At 47.3% G+C, this 23,990-nt stretch overlaps 1 protein-coding gene across 2 annotated transcripts in view; it reads right to left on the bottom strand.

Annotated features, from left to right (window-relative positions):
* Window positions 1-21,897, bottom strand: part of LOC106573733 (breast cancer anti-estrogen resistance protein 1) — a 156,013-nt gene extending 134,116 nt beyond the window's left edge. Inside the window, exon 1 of one of the 2 annotated variants that reach the window (XM_082962678.1) lies at window positions 21,320-21,897. In XM_082962678.1, coding sequence (XP_082818804.1) covers window positions 21,320-21,331 — 12 coding nt within the window. In that variant the 5' untranslated portion in view covers window positions 21,332-21,897. The remainder of the gene's footprint in view (window positions 1-21,319) is intronic. The other variant, XM_082962680.1, reaches the window with a different exon arrangement.
* Between the last annotated feature and the right edge of the window lie 2,093 nt (window positions 21,898-23,990).

Raw genomic sequence — 23,990 nt, 5'->3', positions numbered from 1 at the left:
GCAGTCTTTCCAGCTTCAGTTTGAAGTGATTGTGTTAGCGGTGTTGTTGGCTAGCTCCTCTAAACAACAGTGTCCTGAGGAGTGAGCATATTTTCTATGCCAGATGAAATCGTGCCTCATTAGCTCAATGTTATGGATGTATCCAAATAAATGTCCCTAGAAAACAGCTTAAACCAATGTAAATGCGGCTAATTTGCTGTTATTCTGGCTGCACTTTTTGACGTGACTGTAAGTTAGCGATAGATGCAAGGGATAGACTTGTGTGGGGATTATATCTAAATAGTAGTACATCGTCTCGGGCCTAACAACACTCGTGCCAATATATCCTCCAAACACCGGCTTCTCGGGCATTAGCACTTACGTAGAGGTGAGTGGCATGTGTGTTATGTGCATGGTTGGTGTGGGCACTGGGTATGTGTGTAGTGTGTGTAGGTGTGTGTGTGTGTGTGTGGACGGACTGTGATCATAGGGCATCAATAATCTCCCGTGACTCACAATCACACAAAAATAATATTCTAAAGGGAAAATTGGCCTTCACTCAAGCTGGTGAAGGGTGATTTGTGCGAGAAATCCATCTGCAAAATCTAATTTCTTTCAAATCAAGCTTCTTTGTTGTCCATGAATGACTTCCTCTCCCCCCAAAGCCGCAGTAATAATGTGTGGAGTCCTTTCACTATCCTTCACAAACCAGGCTTAATCCTGGAACTGGCATTAAAGAAGAGCGCAAGGCACATAAAGGTCGCCCCGCAAGTGGAAAATGGGAGCCGTAATGTTCGGTTAACACTATGGTGCTGCTGATGCAACGTTAATCCTGCAGCTGCATTGATGAGGGTTAGGGGGATAGGGGCAGTCCCACACAAAAGGTCACCAACAAGTGGGTAACTGAAATAGAGCCACTATCATGAAAACCTTTCCCTCTGTTTAGGTCTACAAGTAACTGCCAAAATAAAAGAAACACCAACATAAAGCGTCTTAATGGGTTGTTGGCCACCAGTAGCCAGAACAACTTCAATGCACCTTGGCATAGATTCCACAAGTGTCTAGAACTCTATTGGAGGGATGCAACACCATTCTTCCACGAGAAATTCCATCATGTGGTGGAAAGCGCTGTCTTAGGCGCCGCTCCAGAATCTCCCATAAGTGTTCAATTGGGTTAAGATCTGGCGGCTGAGACGCCCATGGGATTTGGGTTACATTGTGTTCATGCTCATCAAACCATTCAGTGACCACTCGTGCCCTGTGGATGTGGGCATTGTTATCAAAGCCACGGTAGACAAAATAATGGCCTGCTTAGCATTTTTATACATGACCTTAAGCATGATGGGATGTTAATTGTTTAATGAACTCAGGAACCACAGCTGTGTGGAAGCACCTGCTTTCAATCTACTTTGTATCCCTCATTTACACAAGTGTTTCCATTATTTTGGCAGTTACCTGTATCACTGTCGTTCTATTCCTCATCTTTTTCACCTTATTTTCGGATATATTTTTGCTCTTTCTCTAAATCCCCAATCAGACACGGCCTAGCTCCCATCAGTAGAAAGGTCAGAGCAGGGAGACAGGGCTCGCTGACAAGGAATGAGACATTTCCACCAAGAGTAGGCTCACATGCCAGGGAAAGGAGATGGGAGAGGTGGGTCAGGGAGAGGAGAGTGGGGTAAGGTGTGATGTGAGGGGGGTCAGGGAGGGGAGAGGGGAGTTAGGGTGAGGGGAGGGGAGGGGGGACTGATGGGTCTGATGGTCACACAGAAGAGCAAAGAGAGAGAGCGAGAGCGACCCCCCCCCCCTTTCAAATGTACAGAAAAATACATAAAACAGTCATCCATGGGTTAGTGTATCATCGTAAAACCCATAATGCCGTAATCCATTCTCATTTTCATTATAACACAAAACCACACAAACAGATTTCCCTATACGTTGAATGGTTCAGGCGCACAGAAGCAGACGGCACTAAATGTCTGAATTAAAGATGGAAACATAAACCTTAATTTATCTGTCGTAATCCATCAATCACCAGATTGGATCCGGCTGAGCCTGTGCATACATTATTCATAATGCATCAGTGATTTAGGAAATGTAAATGCAAATAGCACCTGTAACCTTCACACAGATTAGAGGCTCCTTACATGCAGTGGACACGGATTACAGGGTATCACAGGGCACAGACAATCACAGGGCACAGACAGACAGACAGACAGACAGACAGACAGACAGACAGACAGACAGACAGACAGACAGACAGACAGACAGACAGACAGACAGACAGACAGACAGACAGACAGACAGACAGACAGACAGACAGACAGACAGACAGACAGACAGACAGACAGACAGACAGACAGACAGACAGACAGACAGACAGAGAGAGAGAGAGAGGGAAGGTTGACAGAGAGTGTGTGTAATAAAAAAAGCACAATGAGAAACAGAGAAAGAAAAATTAGAGATAGAAAGAGAGAGAGACAGACAGACAGACAGACAGACAGACAGACAGACAGACAGACAGACAGACAGACAGACAGACAGACAGACAGACAGACAGACAGACAGACAGACAGACAGGATTCCACTCTACCTGAACCTACTTTCTGCAGCCCACGCTAAGATGTTTTTTTAAACATAACTTAAAACATTTAACATTAACCTTATAAAATGTGGTTTGTGCAGTAGGCCTAATACATTATCACAGCATATTGGCTATACGCCTGGCCTGCCAATATGGTTATTCTCAGACCATATTATATTTAAAAACTTGAGCTTTGATAACAAAATAGATCAGTTGGTGTAGCACTTGCGAGGCACAACTAGGGCTGTTGCGCTGACCGTTTTACCGCCACACCAGCGGTCACGAGTCATGAAGGTAGTCAAATTCTACGTGACCGTTTAGTCACGGTAATTAGGCTTCTCCAAGCTCTGATGCTGCTGATGGTCATTAGTAGCCTACCAAACTTGCTAACTGCCTGGTACTCAGCACTCTATTGTCCCTCTAATCACTCTGACAACAATGCAAAGGTAATCAAAAATCTAATCAAACACTTAATGAGAGCCCATGAGATCATGTTACGCAACATTTCTATAGGCTATGCAAATGCACGAGGAAACAGACTGGTGGCCTCTGCTAAAAATAGTAGGATCCCATCAGCTTTCTATAGGTTAGGTCTACTATATTTATTTCTCTATATTTATTTCTCAACTTTCTCAACTCTCCTAATATTTAGCACATTGCTTGTATTTAGAACAGATGTATAGTCTACCTGGTTGGCATGAAAATGAACCACAGGAAAAGCTTCCTCCATTCACTATTTAAGTGCATTTATACAGGCGCATGATAATGGCCCATTCTAAAGCAAAACAAAATTCACACATATATTATTTAGTATATGTAAAGACAAGATTAAATCAAGAATAGACAGATGGGTGACATAATTAGCCTATCAACTTGTGAAATATATACAGTACTAGTCAAAAGATTGGACACACCTACTCATTCAAGGGTTTTTCTTTATTTTTTAATATTTTCTGCATTGTAGAATAATAGAAGACATCAAAACTATGAAACAACACATGGAATCATGTAGTAACCAAAAAAGTGTTATTTTATATTTGACATTCTTCAAAGTAGCCACCCTTTGTCTTGATGACAGCTTGGAATGAGTAGGTGTGTTCAAACGTTTGACTGGTACTGTATATTTGAGCAGCTTCCCCCTGAAAGGTCTGTGCACGGCCCTGGTACAGTAGCCTACTAACTCCCTGACCCACTACTACAGCCTGTCTTAAATCTTCATCAGAAACACATTAGTCCTGTGTTTCATGGAATGCTGCTGCTGAATGGCATGCGGTTGTGGAATCATCAGGGGGTTTACTAGAGGTTTATAAGAGAGGCGATTAGGACTAAATGAGGGGGGTGTCTTATTGCTAGGAGCTGCATAACAATGTTTGTTTTATAAAACAACATTGTGGCTGCAGAAGCAGCAGTTGGCATGTGATGCTGTAGAAGTACCCCCCTCTCTCCATGCTTCTCTCGCTCCTTCCCCATCCCCCTCTCCCCATGCTTCTCTCTCTCTCTCCTTCCCCATCCCCCTCTCTCCATGCTTCTCTCTCTCTCTCCTTCCCCATCCCCCTCTCTCCATGCTTCTCTCTCTCTCTCCTTCCCCATCCCCCTCTCTCCATGCTTCTCTCTCTCCTTCCCCATCCCCCTCTCCCCATGCTTCTCTCTCTCTCTCTCCTTCCCCATCCCCCCTCTCTCCATGCTTCTCTCTCTCTCTCCTTCCCCATCCCCCCTCTCTCCATGCTTCTCTCTCTCCTTCCCCATCCCCCTCTCTCCATGCTTCTCTCTCTCCTTCCCCATCCCCCTCTCTCCATGCTTCTCTCTCTCCTTCCCCATCCCCCCTCTCCATGCTTCTCTCTCTCTCTCCTTCCCCATCCCCCTCTCTCCATGCTTCTCTCTCTCCTTCCCCATCCCCCTCTCTCCATGCTTCTCTCTCTCCTTCCCCATCGCCCCTCTCTCCATGCTTCTCTCTCTCCTTCCCCATCCCCCTCTCTCCATGCTTCTCTCTCTCCTTCCCCATCCCCCTCTCTCCATGCTTCTCTCTCTCCTTCTCCATCCCCCCTCTCTCCATGCTTCTCTCTCTCCTTCCCCATCCCCCTCTCTCCATGCTTCTCTCTCTCCTTCCCCATCGCCCCTCTCTCCATGCTTCTCTCTCTCCTTCCCCATCCCCCTCTCTCCATGCTTCTCTCTCTCCTTCCCCCTCCCCCTCTCTCCATGCTTCTCTCTCTCCTTCCCCCTCCCCCTCTCTCCATGCTTCTCTCTCTCCTTCCCCATCCCCCTCTCTCCATGCTTCTCTCTCTCCTTCCCCATCCCCCTCTCCCCATGCTTCTCTCTCTCTCTCCTTCCCCATCCCCCTCTCTCCATGCTTCTCTCTCTCTCTCCTTCCCCATCCCCCTCTCTCCATGCTTCTCTCTCTCTCTCCTTCCCCATCCCCCTCTCTCCATGCTTCTCTCTCTCCTTCCCCATCCCCCTCTCCCCATGCTTCTCTCTCTCTCTCTCCTTCCCCATCCCCCCTCTCTCCATGCTTCTCTCTCTCTCTCCTTCCCCATCCCCCCTCTCTCCATGCTTCTCTCTCTCCTTCCCCATCCCCCTCTCTCCATGCTTCTCTCTCTCCTTCCCCATCCCCCTCTCTCCATGCTTCTCTCTCTCCTTCCCCATCCCCCCTCTCCATGCTTCTCTCTCTCTCTCCTTCCCCATCCCCCTCTCTCCATGCTTCTCTCTCTCCTTCCCCATCCCCCTCTCTCCATGCTTCTCTCTCTCCTTCCCCATCGCCCCTCTCTCCATGCTTCTCTCTCTCCTTCCCCATCCCCCTCTCTCCATGCTTCTCTCTCTCCTTCCCCATCCCCCTCTCTCCATGCTTCTCTCTCTCCTTCTCCATCCCCCCTCTCTCCATGCTTCTCTCTCTCCTTCCCCATCCCCCTCTCTCCATGCTTCTCTCTCTCCTTCCCCATCCCCCTCTCTCCATGCTTCTCTCTCTCCTTCCCCATCGCCCCTCTCTCCATGCTTCTCTCTCTCCTTCCCCATCCCCCTCTCTCCATGCTTCTCTCTCTCCTTCCCCCTCCCCCTCTCTCCATGCTTCTCTCTCTCCTTCCCCCTCCCCCTCTCTCCATGCTTCTCTCTCTCCTTCCCCATCCCCCTCTCTCCATGCTTCTCTCTCTCCTTCCCCATCCCCCTCTCTCCATGCTTCTCTCTCTCCTTCTCCATCCCCCTCTCTCCATGCTTCTCTCTCTCCTTCCCCATCCCCCCTCTCTCCATGCTTCTCTCTCTCCTTCCCCATCCCCCTCTCCCCATGCTTCTCTCTCTCCTTCCCCATCCCCCTCTCTCCATGCTTCTCTCTCTCCTTCCCCATCCCCCTCTCTCCATGCTTCTCTCTCTCCTTCCCCATCCCCCCTCTCTCCATGCTTCTCTCTCTCCTTCCCCATCCCCCTCTCTCCATGCTTCTCTCTCTCCTTCCCCATCCCCCTCCCTCCATGCTTCTCTCTCTCCTTCCCCCTCCCCCTCTCTCCATGCTTCTCTCTCTCCTTCCCCATCCCCCTCTCTCCATGCTTCTCTCTCTCCTTCCCCATCCCCCCTCTCTCCATGCTTCTCTCTCTCCTTCTCCATCCCCCCTCTCTCCATGCTTCTCTCTCTCCTTCTCCATCCCCCTCTCTCCATGCTTCTCTCTCTCCTTCCCCATCCCCCCTCTCCATGCTTCTCTCTCTCCTTCCCCATCCCCCTCTCTCCATGCTTCTCTCTCTCCTTCCCCATCCCCCTCTCTCCATGCTTCTCTCTCTCCTTCCCCATCCCCCTCTCCCCATGCTTCTCTCTCCTTCTCCATCCCCCCTCTCCATGCTTCTCTCTCTCCTTCCCCATCGCCCCTCTCCCCATGCTTCTCTCTCTCCTTCCCCATCCCCCTCTCCCCATGCTTCTCTCTCTCCTTCCCCATCCCCCCTCTCCATGCTTCTCTCTCTCCTTCCCCATCCCCCTCTCTCCATGCTTCTCTCTCTCCTTCCCCCTCCCCCTCTCTCCATGCTTCTCTCTCTCCTTCCCCCTCCCCCTCTCTCCATGCTTCTCTCTCTCCTTCTCCATCCCCCCTCTCTCCATGCTTCTCTCTCTCCTTCCCCATCGCCCCTCTCTCCATGCTTCTCTCTCTCCTTCCCCATCCCCCCTCTCCATGCTTCTCTCTCTCCTTCCCCATCGCCCCTCTCCCCATGCTTCTCTCTCTCCTTCCCCATCCCCCTCTCCCCATGCTTCTCTCTCTCCTTCCCCATCCCCCTCTCTCCATGCTTCTCTCTCTCCTTCCCCATCCCCCCTCTCTCCATGCTTCTCTCTCTCCTTCCCCATCCCCCCTCTCTCCATGCTTCTCTCTCTCCTTCTCCATCCCCCCTCTCTCCATGCTTCTCTCTCTCCTTCCCCATCGCCCCTCTCTCCATGCTTCTCTCTCTCCTTCTCCATCCCCCTCTCTCCATGCTTCTCTCTCTCCTTCTCCATCCCCCTCTCTCCATGCTTCTCTCTCTCCTTCTCCATCCCCCCTCTCTCCATGCTTCTCTCTCTCCTTCCCCATCCCCCCTCTCTCCATGCTTCTCTCTCTCCTTCTCCATCCCCCTCTCTCCATGCTTCTCTCTCTCCTTCTCCATCCCCCTCTCTCCATGCTTCTCTCTCTCCTTCTCCATCCCCCTCTCTCCATGCTTCTCTCTCTCCTTCCCCATCCCCCCTCTCTCCATGCTTCTCTCTCTCCTTCCCCATCCCCCCTCTCTCCATGCTTCTCTCTCTCCTTCCCCATCCCCCCTCTCTCCATGCTTCTCTCTCTCCTTCCCCATCGCCCCTCTCTCCATGCTTCTCTCTCTCCTTCCCCCTCCCCCTCTCTCCATGCTTCTCTCTCTCCTTCCCCATCCCCCTCTCTCCATGCTTCTCTCTCTCCTTCCCCCTCCCCCTCTCTCCATGCTTCTCTCTCTCCTTCCCCATCCCCCCTCTCTCCATGCTTCTCTCTCTCCTTCCCCATCCCCCCTCTCTCCATGCTTCTCTCTCTCCTTCCCCATCCCCCTCTCTCCATGCCTCTCTCTCTCCTTCCCCCTCCCCCTCTCTCCATGCTTCTCTCTCTCCTTTCCCCTCCCCCCTCTCTCCATGCTTCTCTCTCTCCTTCCCCATCCCCCTCTCCCATGCTTCTCTCTCTCCTTCCCCATCCCCCCTCTCTCCATGCTTCTCTCTCTCCTTCCCCATCCCCTCTCTCCATGCTTCTCTCTCTCCTTCCCCATCCCCCCTCTCTCCATGCTTCTCTCTCTCCTTCCCCATCCCCCTCTCCATGCTTCTCTCTCTCCTTCCCCATCCCCCTCTCTCCATGCTTCTCTCTCTCCTTCCCCATCCCCCTCTCTCCATGCTTCTCTCTCTCCTTCTCCATCCCCCTCTCTCCATGCTTCTCTCTCTCCTTCCCCATCCCCCCTCTCTCCATGCTTCTCTCTCTCCTTCCCCATCCCCTCTCTCCATGCTTCTCTCTCTCCTTCCCCATCCCCCCTCTCTCCATGCTTCTCTCTCTCCTTCCCCATCCCCCTCTCCATGCTTCTCTCTCTCCTTCCCCATCCCCCTCTCTCCATGCTTCTCTCTCTCCTTCCCCATCCCCCTCTCTCCATGCTTCTCTCTCTCCTTCTCCATCCCCCTCTCTCCATGCTTCTCTCTCTCCTTCCCCATCCCCCTCTCTCCATGCTTCTCTCTCTCCTTCCCCATCCCCCTCTCTCCATGCTTCTCTCTCTCCTTCCCCATCCCCCTCTCCCCATGCTTCTCTCTCCTTCTCCATCCCCCCTCTCCATGCTTCTCTCTCTCCTTCCCCATCGCCCCTCTCCCCATGCTTCTCTCTCTCCTTCCCCATCCCCCTCTCCCCATGCTTCTCTCTCTCCTTCCCCATCCCCCTCTCTCCATGCTTCTCTCTCTCCTTCCCCATCCCCCCTCTCCATGCTTCTCTCTCTCCTTCCCCATCCCCCCTCTCCCCATGCTTCTCTCTCTCCTTCCCCATCCCCCCTCTCTCCATGCTTCTCTCTCTCCTTCCCCCTCCCCCTCTCTCCATGCTTCTCTCTCTCCTTCCCCATCCCCCCTCTCTCCATGCTTCTCTCTCTCCTTCTCCATCCCCCCTCTCTCCATGCTTCTCTCTCTCCTTCCCCATCCCCCTCTCTCCATGCTTCTCTCTCTCCTTCTCCATCCCCCCTCTCTCCATGCTTCTCTCTCTCCTTCCCCATCGCCCCTCTCTCCATGCTTCTCTCTCTCCTTCCCCATCCCCCCTCTCCATGCTTCTCTCTCTCCTTCCCCATCGCCCCTCTTCCCATGCTTCTCTCTCTCCTTCCCCATCCCCCTCTCACCATGCTTCTCTCTCTCCTTCCCCATCCCCCTCTCTCCATGCTTCTCTCTCTCCTTCCCCCTCCCCCTCTCTCCATGCTTCTCTCTCTCCTTCCCCATCCCCCCCTCTCCATGCTTCTCTCTCTCCTTCCCCATCGCCCCTCTCCCCATGCTTCTCTCTCTCCTTCCCCATCCCCCCTCTCCATGCTTCTCTCTCTCCTTCCCCATCCCCCTCTCTCCATGCTTCTCTCTCTCCTTCCCCCTCCCCCTCTATCCATGCTTCTCTCTCTCCTTCTCCATCCCCCTCTCTCCATGCTTCTCTCTCTCCTTCCCCCTCCCCCTCTCTCCATGCTTCTCTCTCTCCTTCCCCATCCCCCCTCTCTCCATGCTTCTCTCTCTCCTTCCCCCTCTCTCCATGCTTCTCTCTCTCCTTCTCCATCCCCCTCTCTCCATGCTTCTCTCTCTCCTTCTCCATCCCCCTCTCTCCATGCTTCTCTCTCTCCTTCTCCATCCCCCCTCTCTCCATGCTTCTCTCTCTCCTTCCCCATCCCCCTCTCTCCATGCTTCTCTCTCTCCTTCTCCATCCCCCTCTCTCCATGCTTCTCTCTCTCCTTCTCCATCCCCCCTCTCTCCATGCTTCTCTCTCTCCTTCCCCATCCCCCTCTCTCCATGCTTCTCTCTCTCCTTCCCCATCCCCCCTCTCTCCATGCTTCTCTCTCTCCTTCTCCATCCCCCCTCTCTCCATGCTTCTCTCTCTCCTTCCCCCTCCCCTCTCTCTCCATGCTTCTCTCTCTCCTTCCCCCTCCCCCTCTCTCCATGCTTCTCTCTCTCCTTCCCCATCCCCCCTCTCTCCATGCTTCTCTCTCTCCTTCCCCCTCCCCCCTCTCTCCATGCTTCTCTCTCTCCTTCCCCCTCCCCCTCTCTCCATGCTTCTCTCTCTCCTTCCCCCTCCCCCTCTCTCCATGCTTCTCTCTCTCCTTCCCCATCCCCCCTCTCTCCATGCTTCTCTCTCTCCTTCCCCCTCCCCCCTCTCTCCATGCTTCTCTCTCTCCTTCCCCCTCCCCCTCTCTCCATGCTTCTCTCTCTCCTTCCCCATCCCCCCTCTCTCCATGCTTCTCTCTCTCCTTCCCCATCCCCCTCTCTCCATGCTTCTCTCTCTCCTTCCCCATCCCCCCTCTCCATGCTTCTCTCTCTCCTTCCCCATCCCCCTCTCTCCATCCTTCTCTCTCTCCTTCCCCATCCCCCTCTCTCCAGCTCGTGCTCTTCAGTTGACCCTTTCACTCGCTAGCTCGTCTCTGCTGCCAACAGCTTTGCATTTCAAATGACGATCAATTCTCTGGACCGGCACTGTCCTTCTCTGCCATATTGACTGGCCAATTCCCAGGTAACTAAGTCGCTAAGCCCGCCCCTAACCCTGTCGCACGTTGGCGATAGCTTACACATGAGAGCTTGATCGATGGGCAGCCATTAACACTGCCAAGGCAGATCAGCCAGGAGATTTACGAGGCCAGGGACGGGACATTTTTGCAGAAGGAACAGCCAAAACACACACACACACACTCTCGCCGTCTGTCTGTCTGTCTGTCTGTCTGTCTCACAGCTGCTCAATTTGACCCTCTCTTACCTCAACCGTATTGTATGGAGCTAAACATCTTGCACCACGTACTGCTCATGACACATGCAGTTGCAGTACATGAATCCATAATGTACTCTCATACACCTGCATATGCACATCACACTGACAGTGTGAGGAAACTGACACCAGGCCTTGAAATGAAAAGATGGCCTGCTTAGATCTCACACTGACTTGTCCCCCATTGACCAATACACTGTATACTGTAACTACAGTCCAACACGTACAGTACCAAGACAATGGAAGAAACTGGAACAAGAAGAAGATGGGATAAACATGGAAATGAGATGGGGATAAGAGAGGGTGGGTGGAGGAGAGGAGGAGGGAGATGGCCAGAAAGACAAATAGAGTGATGAAGAGAGGAGAGAAGGACAGAGAGAGATAGAGGGAGGGATAGAGGGAGGGAGAGCCGCCAAATAGAGTGGCATGTGCAGCCACTAGAAAGAGCCAAGAGAGTAACTAACAGCAGCTACAGAGTCCTGGCTGAGAGAAGGCTGCTGCTGCCAGTCCACTGTCACACAGAGACAGAGAACAGCATTCTCACACGGTCTCAGAGAAGGTTTCACACACATTGAAACACGCACACATACACAACTCCATTTTAGCACAGTCCTATTCAATACTGAGCATTCCAACACTGAGCATGTACATGAATACATAAGCATGCGCACAAACGCACAATCCAGTCCTCCCATAAGATACCATTATCACACAAATACTGTATAGTGACACAGAGTTTGATGGGGGACAGTAGAAGAATATACGTGTTGCCCTTTACACACTCTCCTCTAAAACACACATAGGCACACACCAATACGCAATCTTCTTGAAGAGTCCCCTCCCTCCCTCCCTCCGGAATGTTCCGGCATGCACACAGTACCATTGGAAGAGAAAATATAAACGCAACATGCAACAATTTTCTATAAGGAAATCAGTCAATTGAAATAAATTCATTAAGCCCTAATCTATGGATTCCACATTACTAGACAGGGGTGCAAATCAAATCAAATGTATTTATATAGCCCTTCTTACATCGGCTGATATCTCAAAGTGCTGTACAGAAACCCAGCCTAAAACCCCAAACAGCAAGCAATGCAGGTGTAGAAGCACGGTGGCTAGGAAAAACTCCCTAGAAAGGCCAAAACCTAGGAAGAAACCTAGAGAGGAACCAGGCTATGAGGTGTGGCCAGTCCTCTTCTGGCTGTGCCGGGTGGAGATTATAACAGCACATGGCCAAGATGTTCAAATGTTCATAAATTACCAGCATGGTCAAATAATAATAATCATAGTGCAGCCATGAGTGGGCCAGGAAAGGCCCACCCACTTGGCAGCCAGCCCACCCACTAGGGAGTCAGGCCCAGCCAATCAGAATTAGTTTTCAGGGCTTTATTACACACAGAAATACTCATCAGAAATGCTCACTAACAGGGATGTAAAAAAATTTGTGAGAGATTTGAGAGAAATAAGCTTTTTGTGCATATAGAACATTTCTGGGATCTTTTATTTCAGCTCATGAAACATGGGACCAACACTTTACATGTTGCGTTGATATTCTTGATCAGTGTAACTAAATGATGGACAGTTGCAATGGATGAAACCTGATGATGGTTTATTTAGTCTAAATTATGCATAGGAAAAATAGACATGCGGCAGTATAAATATATATATGTTTAAATTGATATTCATATTTTGACCTGCAGCTGTTTGTAGCATAAATCTAATATTTTCTGCTGAGCTGTCAGTTGTAAACAAATGCATGTGTCAGCTGACTGCTGGATTAAGATGCATCCCTAGCTCCAGTGTGTGTGTGTGTGTGTGTGTGTGTGTGTGTGTGTGTGTGTGTGTGTGTGTGTGTGTGACGCCATCACTCTAAACACAGATAAAAAGAATGCCTGAAATCTGCTGAGAGCAGCCAAGCTGGGGAGATCAATGTGTGTGAATGTCTTAGTGTTCATGTGTGTGCGTGCCTGAATGCCTGTGTGCATATGTGCATGCACGTGCGTGTGAATTATAAATAGGCTATGTCGACGTGCACTGTAGTATATTTGTCTTTTAACTAGTTGCACCATTGTGGGAACGCAGCCCTTTTGGATGGCTGTGTCCTATTACCAACCCTGTGAGTGTGTGATAATGAAGTGTGGACCTATACAGTATACTGAAGATGTACGTGATAGACACAGAAAGGGGAGGGAGGTTGATGGCTTACTGTTGCCCAGGCAACTCACACAAATAGCCAGGGCCTGATCCGGGTTATTGAAATGCATGGGCTTGCCTTAGCACCAATTATTAATATGTATGTGGAGCATCATCTATGACAAGCGCCAAATGTCAGGCTTCTGACAGGGATATATCAGAAGGCTGTGGATAAAGCCTATGAAGACGTCCCATTTAACCCCCATATATCCTGCGTAGGGTTGCAAAGCTACTGGTAAATTACCGTAATCTTCAGTAATTTACGTAATTAACAGAAAATCTATGGCAATCTATCGTAACTATGATAATTTATACTTGAATAACTTCATATTTAGTATACATTTTTATATATCTGTGTCCATATTGTCCATGAGTTTCTAGCAGATAGACCATATGGTTCAAGAGAAAATAGCAGAATTAATGAAAAAAGCATCTAATCAACAATGGCATTATTTTCAATTATCCCTGCAACTTGTCCAAATATTGACTTTTTTTCTCAACTGGCAATAGTTTGGAGCCAAAACATTGACAACAAATACATATTAACATATTAAAATAAATAAGTGTAAAAAGAATAGAAGAAACCCTCATATTAAACATGCTACTCACTAAGTTGATCATTTATATTTAAGATAATTTTTTACAGCTTTGTCATTCTATTTTTTTAATTTTAAAATCATCTTATTTAATTATTTCCTATATTTTAAAAGTGATACAGCCAGATATAGTGTATTTACAGACACCGATGATAATCTGAAGTACCCAAAAGGGCCACTAGATGTCTTGTGATAGGTTACATAAAATCCTTGAAAGATACCAGATTTCTTGTAGTTTACTGTTAAAACTTAAAAGATTCCAGTAATATACCCTCCCTTTGCAACCCTAGTTCTTAGCTGCCTGACTACTGCCATGGAGGGAAGGAGAGGGGCGAGAGAGGCTGCAGCTGAGCTGAGATGTGCCCTTGGGGAGACTCAGCTCATGTCAAAGATGGTAATAATCTATAGTGGTGCTTCATTCTCAATAGGCCATATCACGCATGTATGTATGCATATACACTGAACAAAAATATAAACATAACATGTAAAGTGTTGGTCCCATGTTAAAAAGATCCCAGAAATGTTCCCTACACAAAAAAAAGCTTATTTCTCTCAAATGTGGTGCACAAATTTGTTTACATCTCTGTTAGTGAGCATTTCTCCTTTGCAAATATATTCCATCCACCTGACAGGTGTGACATATCAAAAAGCTGATTAAGCAGCAAGATCATTACACAGGTGCACTTTGTGCTGGGGACAATAAGAGGCCACGTCTCACATTTTGAGGGAGTGTGCAATTGGCATGCTGATTGCAGGAATGTCCACCAGAGCTGTTGCCAGATAATTTAATGTTAATTTATCTACCATAAGCCGCCTACAATGTCATTTTAGAGAATTTGGCAGTATGACCAACCAGCCTCACAACCACAGTCCACGTGTAACCACGCCAGCCCAGGACCTCCACATCCGGCTTCGTCACCTGTGTGATCGTCTGAGACCAGCTACCCAGACAGTTGATGAAACTGTGTGTTCGCACAACTGAAGAATTTCTGCACAAACTGTCAGAAACAGTCTCAGGGAAGGTCATCTGCGTGCCCATCGTCCTACCAGGGTCTTGACCTGACTGCAGGGATGAATCCCGATTTCAAATGTACCGGGCAGATGGCAGACTGCATGTATGGCGTCATGTGGGCGAGCGGTTTGCTGATGTCAACAATGTGGACAAAGTGCCCCATGGTGGCGGTGGGATTATGGTATGGGCAGGCATAAACTACAGACAACAAACATAATTGCATTTTATCTATGGCAGTTTGAATGCACAGAGATACTGTGACGAGATCCTGAGGCCCATTGTCGTGCCATTCACCCGCGGCCATCACCTCATGTTTCAGCACGATAATGCACAGCCCCATGTCACAAGGATCTGTACACAATTCCTGGAAGCTGAACATTTCCCAGTTCTTCCATGGCCTGCATATTCACCAAACATGTCACCCATTGAGCATCCCATTGAGCATGGGATGCTCTGGATCGACGTGTATGACAGCGTGTTCCAGTTCCCACCAATATCCAGCAACTTCGCATAGCCGTGGAAGAGGAGTGAGACAACATTTCACAGGCCACAATCAACAGCCTGATCAACTCTATGCATTTACATTACATTTACATTTTAGTCATTTGGCAGACGCTCTTATCCAGAGCGACTTACAGTAGTGAATGCATACATTTCATACATTTTTTCTCCGTACTCGTCCCCCGTGGGAATCGAACCCACAACCCTGGCGTTGCAAACACCATGCTCTACCAAAAAGACCACTTTTGGTAAAACTATGATTTCAAATGTAATGTTTACATGAATTCTGATTATTCCAGGGATACACAACATCCTAAAATATGTAAATATCTTTGTTAGAAAGAATGCTATATTTCCCTTGATGGTGATGCTGAATGTAAAAAATGCCTCAATTTAACCCACTCTCCCCTATGTATTTTGCATGAATTCATGGTATATTATGAATGCATGTGCATACAGCTGCATGCATTCATTTGGGCACCCGAGTGGCGCAGAGGTCTAAGGCAATGCATCTCAGTGCTAGAGGCGTCACTACAGACACCCTGGTTCAATTCCAGGCTGTATCACAACAGGCTGTGCTTGTGAATCCCATAGGGCGGTTCACAATCGGACCAGCGTCGCCCGGAATTGGCCAGTGTAGGCCATCACTGTAAATAAGAATTTGTTCTTAACTGACTTACCTAATTAAATAAAGGTTCTTCATGTATCTTGCCGACAGAAACAAACATCTCTCTGGTAAGAAGAAGGGCAGGGGTGTATGCCTTATGATTAACGAGACGTGGTGTGATCATAACAACATACAGGAACTCAAAGTCCTTTTGTTCACCTGACCTAGAATTCCTTACAATCAAATGCCGACCGCATTATCTACCAAGAGAATTGTCTTCGATTATAATCACAGTCGTGTATATCCCCCCCCCAAGCAGACACATCGACGGCTCTGAAAGAACTTAATTGGACTCTATGTAAACTGGAAACCACATATCCTGAGGCTGCATTTATTGTAGCTGGGGATTTTAACAAGGCTAATCTGAAAACAAGGCTCCCTAAATTTTATCAGCATATCTAATGCCTGACCTGGGCTGGCAAAACCCTGGATCATTGTTATTCTAACTTCCGCGATGCATACAAAGCCCTCCCGCCGCCCTCCTTTCGGAAAATCTGACCACGACTCTATTTTGTTGCTCCCAGCCTATAGACAGAAGCTAAAACAGGAAACGCCCGTGCTCAGGTGTGTTCAACGCTGGTCCGAACAATCGGATTCCATGCTTCAAGATTGCGTTGATCACGTGGACTGGGATACGTTCCGCATAGCGTCGGACAATAACATTGATGAATACGCTGATTCGGTGAACGAGTTTATTAGAAAGTGCATCGGAGATGTCGTACCCACAGCGACTATTAAAACCTTCCTCAACCAGAAAGAAGGATTGATGGCAGCATTCGCGCAAAACTGAAAGCGTGAACCACTGCTTTTAATCAGGGCAAGGCGACCGGAAACATGACCGAATACAAACAGTGTAGCTATTCCCTCCGCAAGGCAATCAAACAAGCTAAGTGCCAATATAGAGACACAATTCAACGGCTCAGACACGAGAGGTATGTGGCAGCGTCTACAGTCAATCACGGACTACAAAAAGAAAAACAGCCCCGTCGCGGACCACGATGTCTTGCTCCCAGACAAACTAAACAACTTCTTTGCTCGCTTTGAGGACAATACAGTGCTGACACCGACACGGCCAGCTACCAAAACCTTCTGGCTCTCCTTCACTGCAGCCAACGTGAGTAAAACATTTAACCGAGTTAACCCTCGCAAGGCTGCCGGCCCAGACGGCATCCCTGGCCGCGTCCTCAGAGCATGCACAGACCAGCTGGCTGGTGTGTTTACGGACATATTCAATCAATCCTTATCCCAGTCTGCTGTTCCCACATGCTTCAAGAGGGCCACCATTGTTCCTGTTCCCAAGAAAGCTAAGGTAACTGAGATAAATGACTACTGCCCCGTAGCACTCACTTCCCTCATCATGAAGTGCTTTGAGAGACAAGTCAAGGATCATATCACCTCCACCCTACCGGACACCCTAGACCCACTCCAATTTGCTTAACGCCCCAATAGGTCCACAGACGACGCAATCACACTGCCCTAACCCGTCTGGACAAGAGGAATATCTATGTAAGAATGCTGTTCATCGACTTCAGCTCAGCATTTAACACCATAGTACCCTCCAAACTCGTCATTAAGCTCGAGACCCTGGGTCTCGACCCCACCCTGTGCAACTGGGTCCTGGACTTGCTAACAGGCCGCCTCCAGGTGGTGAGGGTAGGAAACAACATCTCCACCCTGCTGGGACTTGTGGGGTCCTCAACACTGGGACCCCACAAGGGTGCGTTCTCAGCCCTCTCCTGTACTCCCTGTTCACCCAGGACTGCGTGGCCATGCACACCTCCAACTCAATCATCAAGTTTGCAGACGACACGACAGTGGTAGGCTTGATTACCAACAACGACGAGACGGCCTACAGGGAGGAGGTGAGGGCCCTTGGAGTGTGGTGTCAGGAAAATAATCTCACACTCAACGTCAACAAAACAAAGGAAACAGCAGAGGGAGCAGCCCCCTATCCACATCGACGGAACAGTAGTGGAGAAGGTGGAAAGTTTTAAGTTCCTCGGTGTACACATCATGGACAAACTGAAATGGTCCACCCACAGAGACAGCGTGGTGAAGAAGGCGCAGGTGCACCTCTTTAACCTCAGGAGGCTGAAGAAGTTCGGCTTGTCACCAAAAACACTCACAAACTTCTACAGATGCACATTTGAGAGCATCCTGTCGGGCTGCATCACCGCCTGGTAACGCAACTGAACCACCCACAACCGCAGGGCTCTCCAGAGGGTGGTGCGGTCTGCCAAACGCATCACCGGGGGCAAACTACCGGCCCTCCAGGACACCTACAGCACTCGATGTCACAGGAAGGCCAAAAAGATCATCAAGGACAACAACCACCCGAGCCACTGCCTGTTCACCCCGCTATCATCCAGAAGGCGAGGTCAGTACAGGTGCATCAAAGCTGGGACCGAGAGACTGAAAAACAGCTTCTATCACAAGGCCATCAGACTGTTAAACAGCCATAACTAACATTGAGTGGCTGCTGCCAACATACTGACTCATCTCTAGCCACTTTAATGATTAAAAATTGGATGTAATAAATGTATCACTAGCCACTTTAAACAATGCCACTTTATATAATGTTTACTCATCTCATATGTATATACTGTACTCTATACCATCTACTGCATCTTGCCTATGCCGTTCGGCCATCGCTCATCCATATATTTTTATGTACATATTCTTATTCATTCCTTTACACTTGTGTGTATAAGGTCGTTGTTGTGAAATTGTTAGATTAGTTGTTTGATATTACTGCATGGTTGGAACTAGAAGCACAAGCATTTCGCTACCCTCGCATTAACATCTGCTAACCATGTGTGTGTGATAAATACAATTTGATTTGATTTGACCTGTGTGTGTTTGATGGGGTTGAGGTCAGGGCTCTGTGCAGGCCAGTCAAGTTTTTCCACACCAATCTCAACAAACTATTTCTGTATGGACCTCGCTTTGTCCACGGGGGCTTTGTCATGCTGAAACAGGAAAGGAACTTCCCCAAACTGTTGCCACAAAATTGGGAACACAGAATAGTCTAGAATGTAAACAGCCCCAGACCATTATTCCTCCTCCACCAACTTTACAGTTGGCACTATACATTGGGGCAGGTAGCGTTCTCCTGGCATCCGTCAAACCCAGATTCTGTCCGACTGCCAGATGGTGAAGCGTGATAGCATTGCGCATGGTGATCTTAGGCTTGTGTGCGGCTGCTCGGCCATGGACACCCATTTCATGAAGCTCCCGACGAACTGTTCTTGTGTTGACGTTGCTTCCAGAGGCAATTTGGAACTCTGTAGTCAGTGTTGCAACTGAGGACAGACGATTTTTACATGCTACGCACTTACTTCAGGGGTCCTGTTCTGTGAGCTTGTGTGGCCTACCACTTCGCGGCTGAGCCGTTGTTGCTCCTAGACGTTTCCACTTCACAATAACAGCACTTACAGTTGGCCCGGGCCAGCTCTAGCAGGGCAGAAATTTGACGAACTGACTTGTTGGAAAAGTGGCATCCTATGACGGTGCCACATTGAAAGACACTGAGCTCTTCAGTAAGGCCATTCTACTGCCAATGTTTGTCAATGGAGATTGCATGGGTGTGTGCTCGATTTCATACACCTGTCAGCAATGGGTGTGGCTGAAATAGTCTAATCCACTCATTTGAAGGGGTGTCCACATACCTTTGTATATATAGTGTATAATAGCACCCTATCTACAGTGGCATTAACAGAAAACACTGGGGAAAAATTGCTATTGATGCTATTATATTCTACTTATAGTAAATGTACAGCATGCTGTCAGCAAGCTATCAGTTAATCAGTGAATTACTAATAACAAATGTTAAAACCATAATATCAAAGGAGGAATGACTAAAAAGCCACAGATGTGATTGGTTAATGACATGGTGTTTAGCATCGCAGCATTGGAGCATTGGGACCCCTGCTACTACTGGCACTTCCTGTTCACCTAAGCATGCTTAACTCTACGGGCTGATCCCATGCAAACATCAGTTTAATTTCCCCCATAATATGGTTGACTGGAGGAATTAATACATCAAATACAGCAGGAGGAAACTCTCCACTGGGACTCCCAGTCTATTAGAATTTTGGCAGGCCACCGAGGAAATACACCCATCACCCAAGCAACAACATTGGATGCTTTGACAAATCTGCACTCCCAAAAAGAATACACAGAATCAAATGGATAGCAGACGTTATACTGAAAGCTATAATGTTGAAATAACAATGGTATTACACAATTACTGAAAGAATAATAGTGTACAAATGGAAACAATCTGTTGGATACCAGCCATCTTCCAAAGCACCCCCATTTCTAACATGATTTCTCTGGGAAATCTTGAATAACACCTACGCAATGGAAAAGTGTGCGACAATGATTTGTCCACTGGATTGGGTGGACAGTCACACCCAAGTGACGTGTGACGTAGATTTCCCAGTGACGTATTAGGCAGCCAGGTGAAAATACTCAGACTGGTTGGCATTTACTCAGACTGGTGCTGGGTTTACTCATGGCGTTCATGAGACTTGTCATCCTGCATGCACAGAGAACAGCTGTTGCCATCAAGCCCAGGCCCCAAGACATGGAAACTGCAATCTGGACTGTGTTTGTTGAATACAGTGCAGAGTATATCTAACTGAGGGTGAAACATACATTACAAACCAAACCAACAACCCCCACAAGTTGAAACTGTGCACAGTCTTACTCAAGACAATAACACATAGCGTAATACACTGATTCATAATGTGCAGTACCATTTGCTCAAACACTCTGCAAAACTAACAAGGAAGTAAAGGTTCTCCATTACATCGCTGTAATGGCATGAGGCTAGTTAGCATAGGTGATAATGTTATATATCCAGATGATCTACAGGCAAAGAGGCCTCTATACAGTATATCTCAGTGTATAGGAGACAACTCTGTAATCAGCCCTTCGCTGTCCTGAGGAAAACTAGCATATATTTCGGTGTTCGTAGAAGTGTGACTTGCAGCACATTCTACTCCCTAAACCTGACATGGGGAAAACAATGAGCTTTGAATTTCAAGCATCGTGATAAAAAAACTTGGGGATCTCGTCACAAACCGGTGGGGTTGAGATGCATATTGCAGAAGGACGCTTCCCACAGGTTAGAGCATGCCGTTTCAGATATATGTGTGCATAATAACACATGCCAAGCTAGCTAGAACAGTACTTGCCGAAGGAGAACTGAGTCATGAAAATATCTACAATACACAAGTCCAATACACATCAAAGGATGGAACTGTTACCGTTTGTTATTATTACTGGGGTACAAAATTGTTTTTTCTACTGATTTGCATGCTGTTGGTTTAATGGTAGACTGCTGGCAAACCAACTGAAAACAAAAACATTTCTGCAACACAACTGCATATCCTAGTCACATGAAGCATTAAGTGTCCAAGAACAATTATTTTGGCATTACACTCAAACTATAGCCTACAGATGGTAACATAATTGCAGTAAAGGTTTAACCTAATACTTTGCAACTGACAAAACTCATGCTGCAACGTTGGCACTACTATGCCCATCCCAGTCAAATGTGACAGGTTGACAAGAACAGCCTGTCAGACCAGCAAGCAGTGCGTGTCGGGCCTTGTACTCCTAGTGTGTACATTTTAACAAATGATAAAAAAAATGAAAATAAATATATCCTATCATTATAACAGTCGTAGTACAATGATAATACAAAGAAACTCCCTGAGCAGCAAAAAATGACACTTGGCAATGGCAACATTGTATCGCTGACATCTCTTTGTAGGCAACGAAAGTTCATGCCAGATGTAACATCATTACATGGTTGTCTTCCAATAGAGGATTTAAATAGTAACCTTTAAATAACACTTACCGGAACAGACATCTTGTGATGTGTTGTTAGAGTAGGCTATGCCTCTATTTGACTACAAAAAAATGTATAGGTTATTTAAGAAGCTGTAGGCTACTTTTTCAACAACAACAAAAAAGCTATTTTCTTCAGGACGCCTTCGATGTCAGCCTTTATTCCATGTTTTTCCTTTAAAAGGCATCTACGTCAGTGTCAGTTCAGGTTGAGTTCTGAATAAATGTCAGGGATATGGTGGGATTTTCCAAGCTAGGAGCAGCCCACCAAATGCGGCGCAGTCCAGCTCATGAACGTCCAGAGCTCCCGTGTCTCCAACACACCGTAAACACTCTCCTCTTGTTCTTCTATGTCACACGTTTCGTTAATTTTCCCAATAATCCAATGTAAAATATTCTTTTTTAAATCGCAACTTTACGTTCAGTGTCAAACCGAATGAAAAAAAGATTTTTCTCCAGTCTTGCGCCTGCTGCGTGTATCACTGCTGCTGCACGAAAGACCGCGGCGCTCTATACGGTTCTAATGGAACCGTCAAGTTTTGTTTAAAGGGATGGTCTCCCGTTTTCCACCATCAAAAAGAAGAGGCTGCAATAAGATGAAGGTTTTTGTCGTGATAAGGCCTGCCCTACCTTATCATGTTAAACTCGTGATCTCCTAAATAAATCTATTGAAATATATGCAGAATAATTTCTGAGCTCCCCAAGGTTGCCACTTAAAGGGAACGTCTAGACTACATGTCGGCTATCGTGGGTGAATTGTCCAATAGGCCTAGATACACTTATGGTCATGTATCCACATCTGAAGGTTAGGATGTTGTCAAATGTATTGCACCAATTAATGTGAAGTTTAATAAATGGAAAATATACCTATACAATAAAGTGGCCTAGGTTGAAGTGTAGGTTTCTTTTGAAGTGATTTTGGGACACCTTTTGCACAAATCACCTTATGCACTATGATCAGCCTCTCTCCAAATGCATAAATTAACACTATGGACCATAAAAAGCACTTTCATGGTAGGAAATAAGTTGTGCTAAGAAACGATGACAGTGTATAGGCAACACCTCAGATAAGGTTTTAGTAATAATGCATGATGTATGACCCCTTTAATTATCCAGACTAAATAACAGTCCGTTTGATGCATTGGGAGACATAATATTATAAGCCTTGTTATAAGACATATTGGCTCAAATATGCTTTATTACAAGTTATAAAGAAGTGTTACCAAAGCCTCTGGCTGGTGTTACCAAAGCCTCTACCAGAGCTTTTAGTGTTTGGATAGCAGGGAGGTGAAGGCATCTGGACCATTTGCTCCTGCTGTTATTTGAGATTCTTGTGTCAGTGATTATAATTATCCTCCCAACGGTGTTGGCTTTTTAAAATCAACTTCCCGGTTTGAAACTATGGTATTTGGTGACAGACAGCTACACATGCCTGGAGGTGAAGACGTGAAATGTGTGTCAGATATATCAGGCATTCCTAGCGGCAACCTAATGCTCAACCAACCACCTATATGTGGAAAACCACAGGGGGTTCAATTGGGATTTTGTAGGAGTTTAAGCCAGTGTCAGAATGTGGGTAAAGATTTGTGTTTCAAGTTAGTGTGAGGTTTGAGATGAGTGTTAAAGGTTACAGTTGGTTTTTCACACTATAATAAGACTTCCTTCCCTTGACAAAAGCACAGCAACTGTATATAATCTACATCGTTGTTTCCCAGCCAACTCTCTCTTCCATACTCCTTTAACCTGATCTTTATCCATCCTCTTTGCCATTCTTCCAATCTATTTTTACATCACGGTCATGCACAGGTTGTACAGAATAGTTCACCTACCACCTACATAGAAGGGAGGTGAAAGGTGAACAGTGGTCAAATTAAACTGAGCATGAGAAACGGTGACAAAGTGAGTGAGTTTAAAAGGCATTTGCAGGGTAACAGCATGGTGGAAGTGAGCAGTCAGTGTAGGAAAGAGACAAGCTGGGAGAATTACTTGGGGCTCCCAAAGTCGCTTAACCATCCAAGAGAAGTAACAGAAAAGAAATAAGGGCAGAAGGTGTATTTGAATAAAAATGAGGATGACTTGCTCTCCACAGCTCTGGAGAGTACACTGGTCTCTCTCTCGGAGTGTGTGTGGGTGCGGGAGCAATTGAATAAAGATGAGGATGACTGCTCATCTGCTTAGTCTGTGAGAAAGTGAAAGGAGAGAGAGAGAGAGCGAGCGAGAGAAAGAAATGAGAGAGGGAGAGAGAGGTGTGTGTAACAGCAGTGTAGAATAAATCATGCAGGCCACTGCAGGTCTAGTTTCGGCTGTGGTGGGTGCTGGTGTTGGTGGAGGAGCCTGTACAGAAATGTCATATCTAATTTTATTCATCACATGCTTCGTAAACAGGTGTAGACTAAAAGTGAAATGCTTAGAGAGAGAAAATAGAGAAATAATAGAAAAGTAATAATACTGTAAATACACAATGAGTAACAATAACTTGGAAAAATACACAAGGTACCAGTTCCGAGTCAGTGTGCAGGGGAATGAGGCAATTGAGGAAGATAATGTACGTACATATAACTAGGACTAAAGTGACTAGGCAACAGGATAGATAATAAACAGAGGCAGCAGCATATGTGGTGAGTCAAAAAAGTTCAATGCAGATAGTTCAATGCAGATAGTCCTGGTAGCCATAACTATAC

This window comes from Salmo salar, chromosome 16, assembly GCF_965601325.2.
Source record: "Salmo salar chromosome 16, fSalSal1, whole genome shotgun sequence".
Classification (NCBI taxonomy): domain Eukaryota; kingdom Metazoa; phylum Chordata; class Actinopteri; order Salmoniformes; family Salmonidae; genus Salmo; species Salmo salar.
The sequence above is the reverse complement of the archived record's forward strand: the minus strand, read 5'-3'. Positions and strand labels throughout refer to the sequence as shown.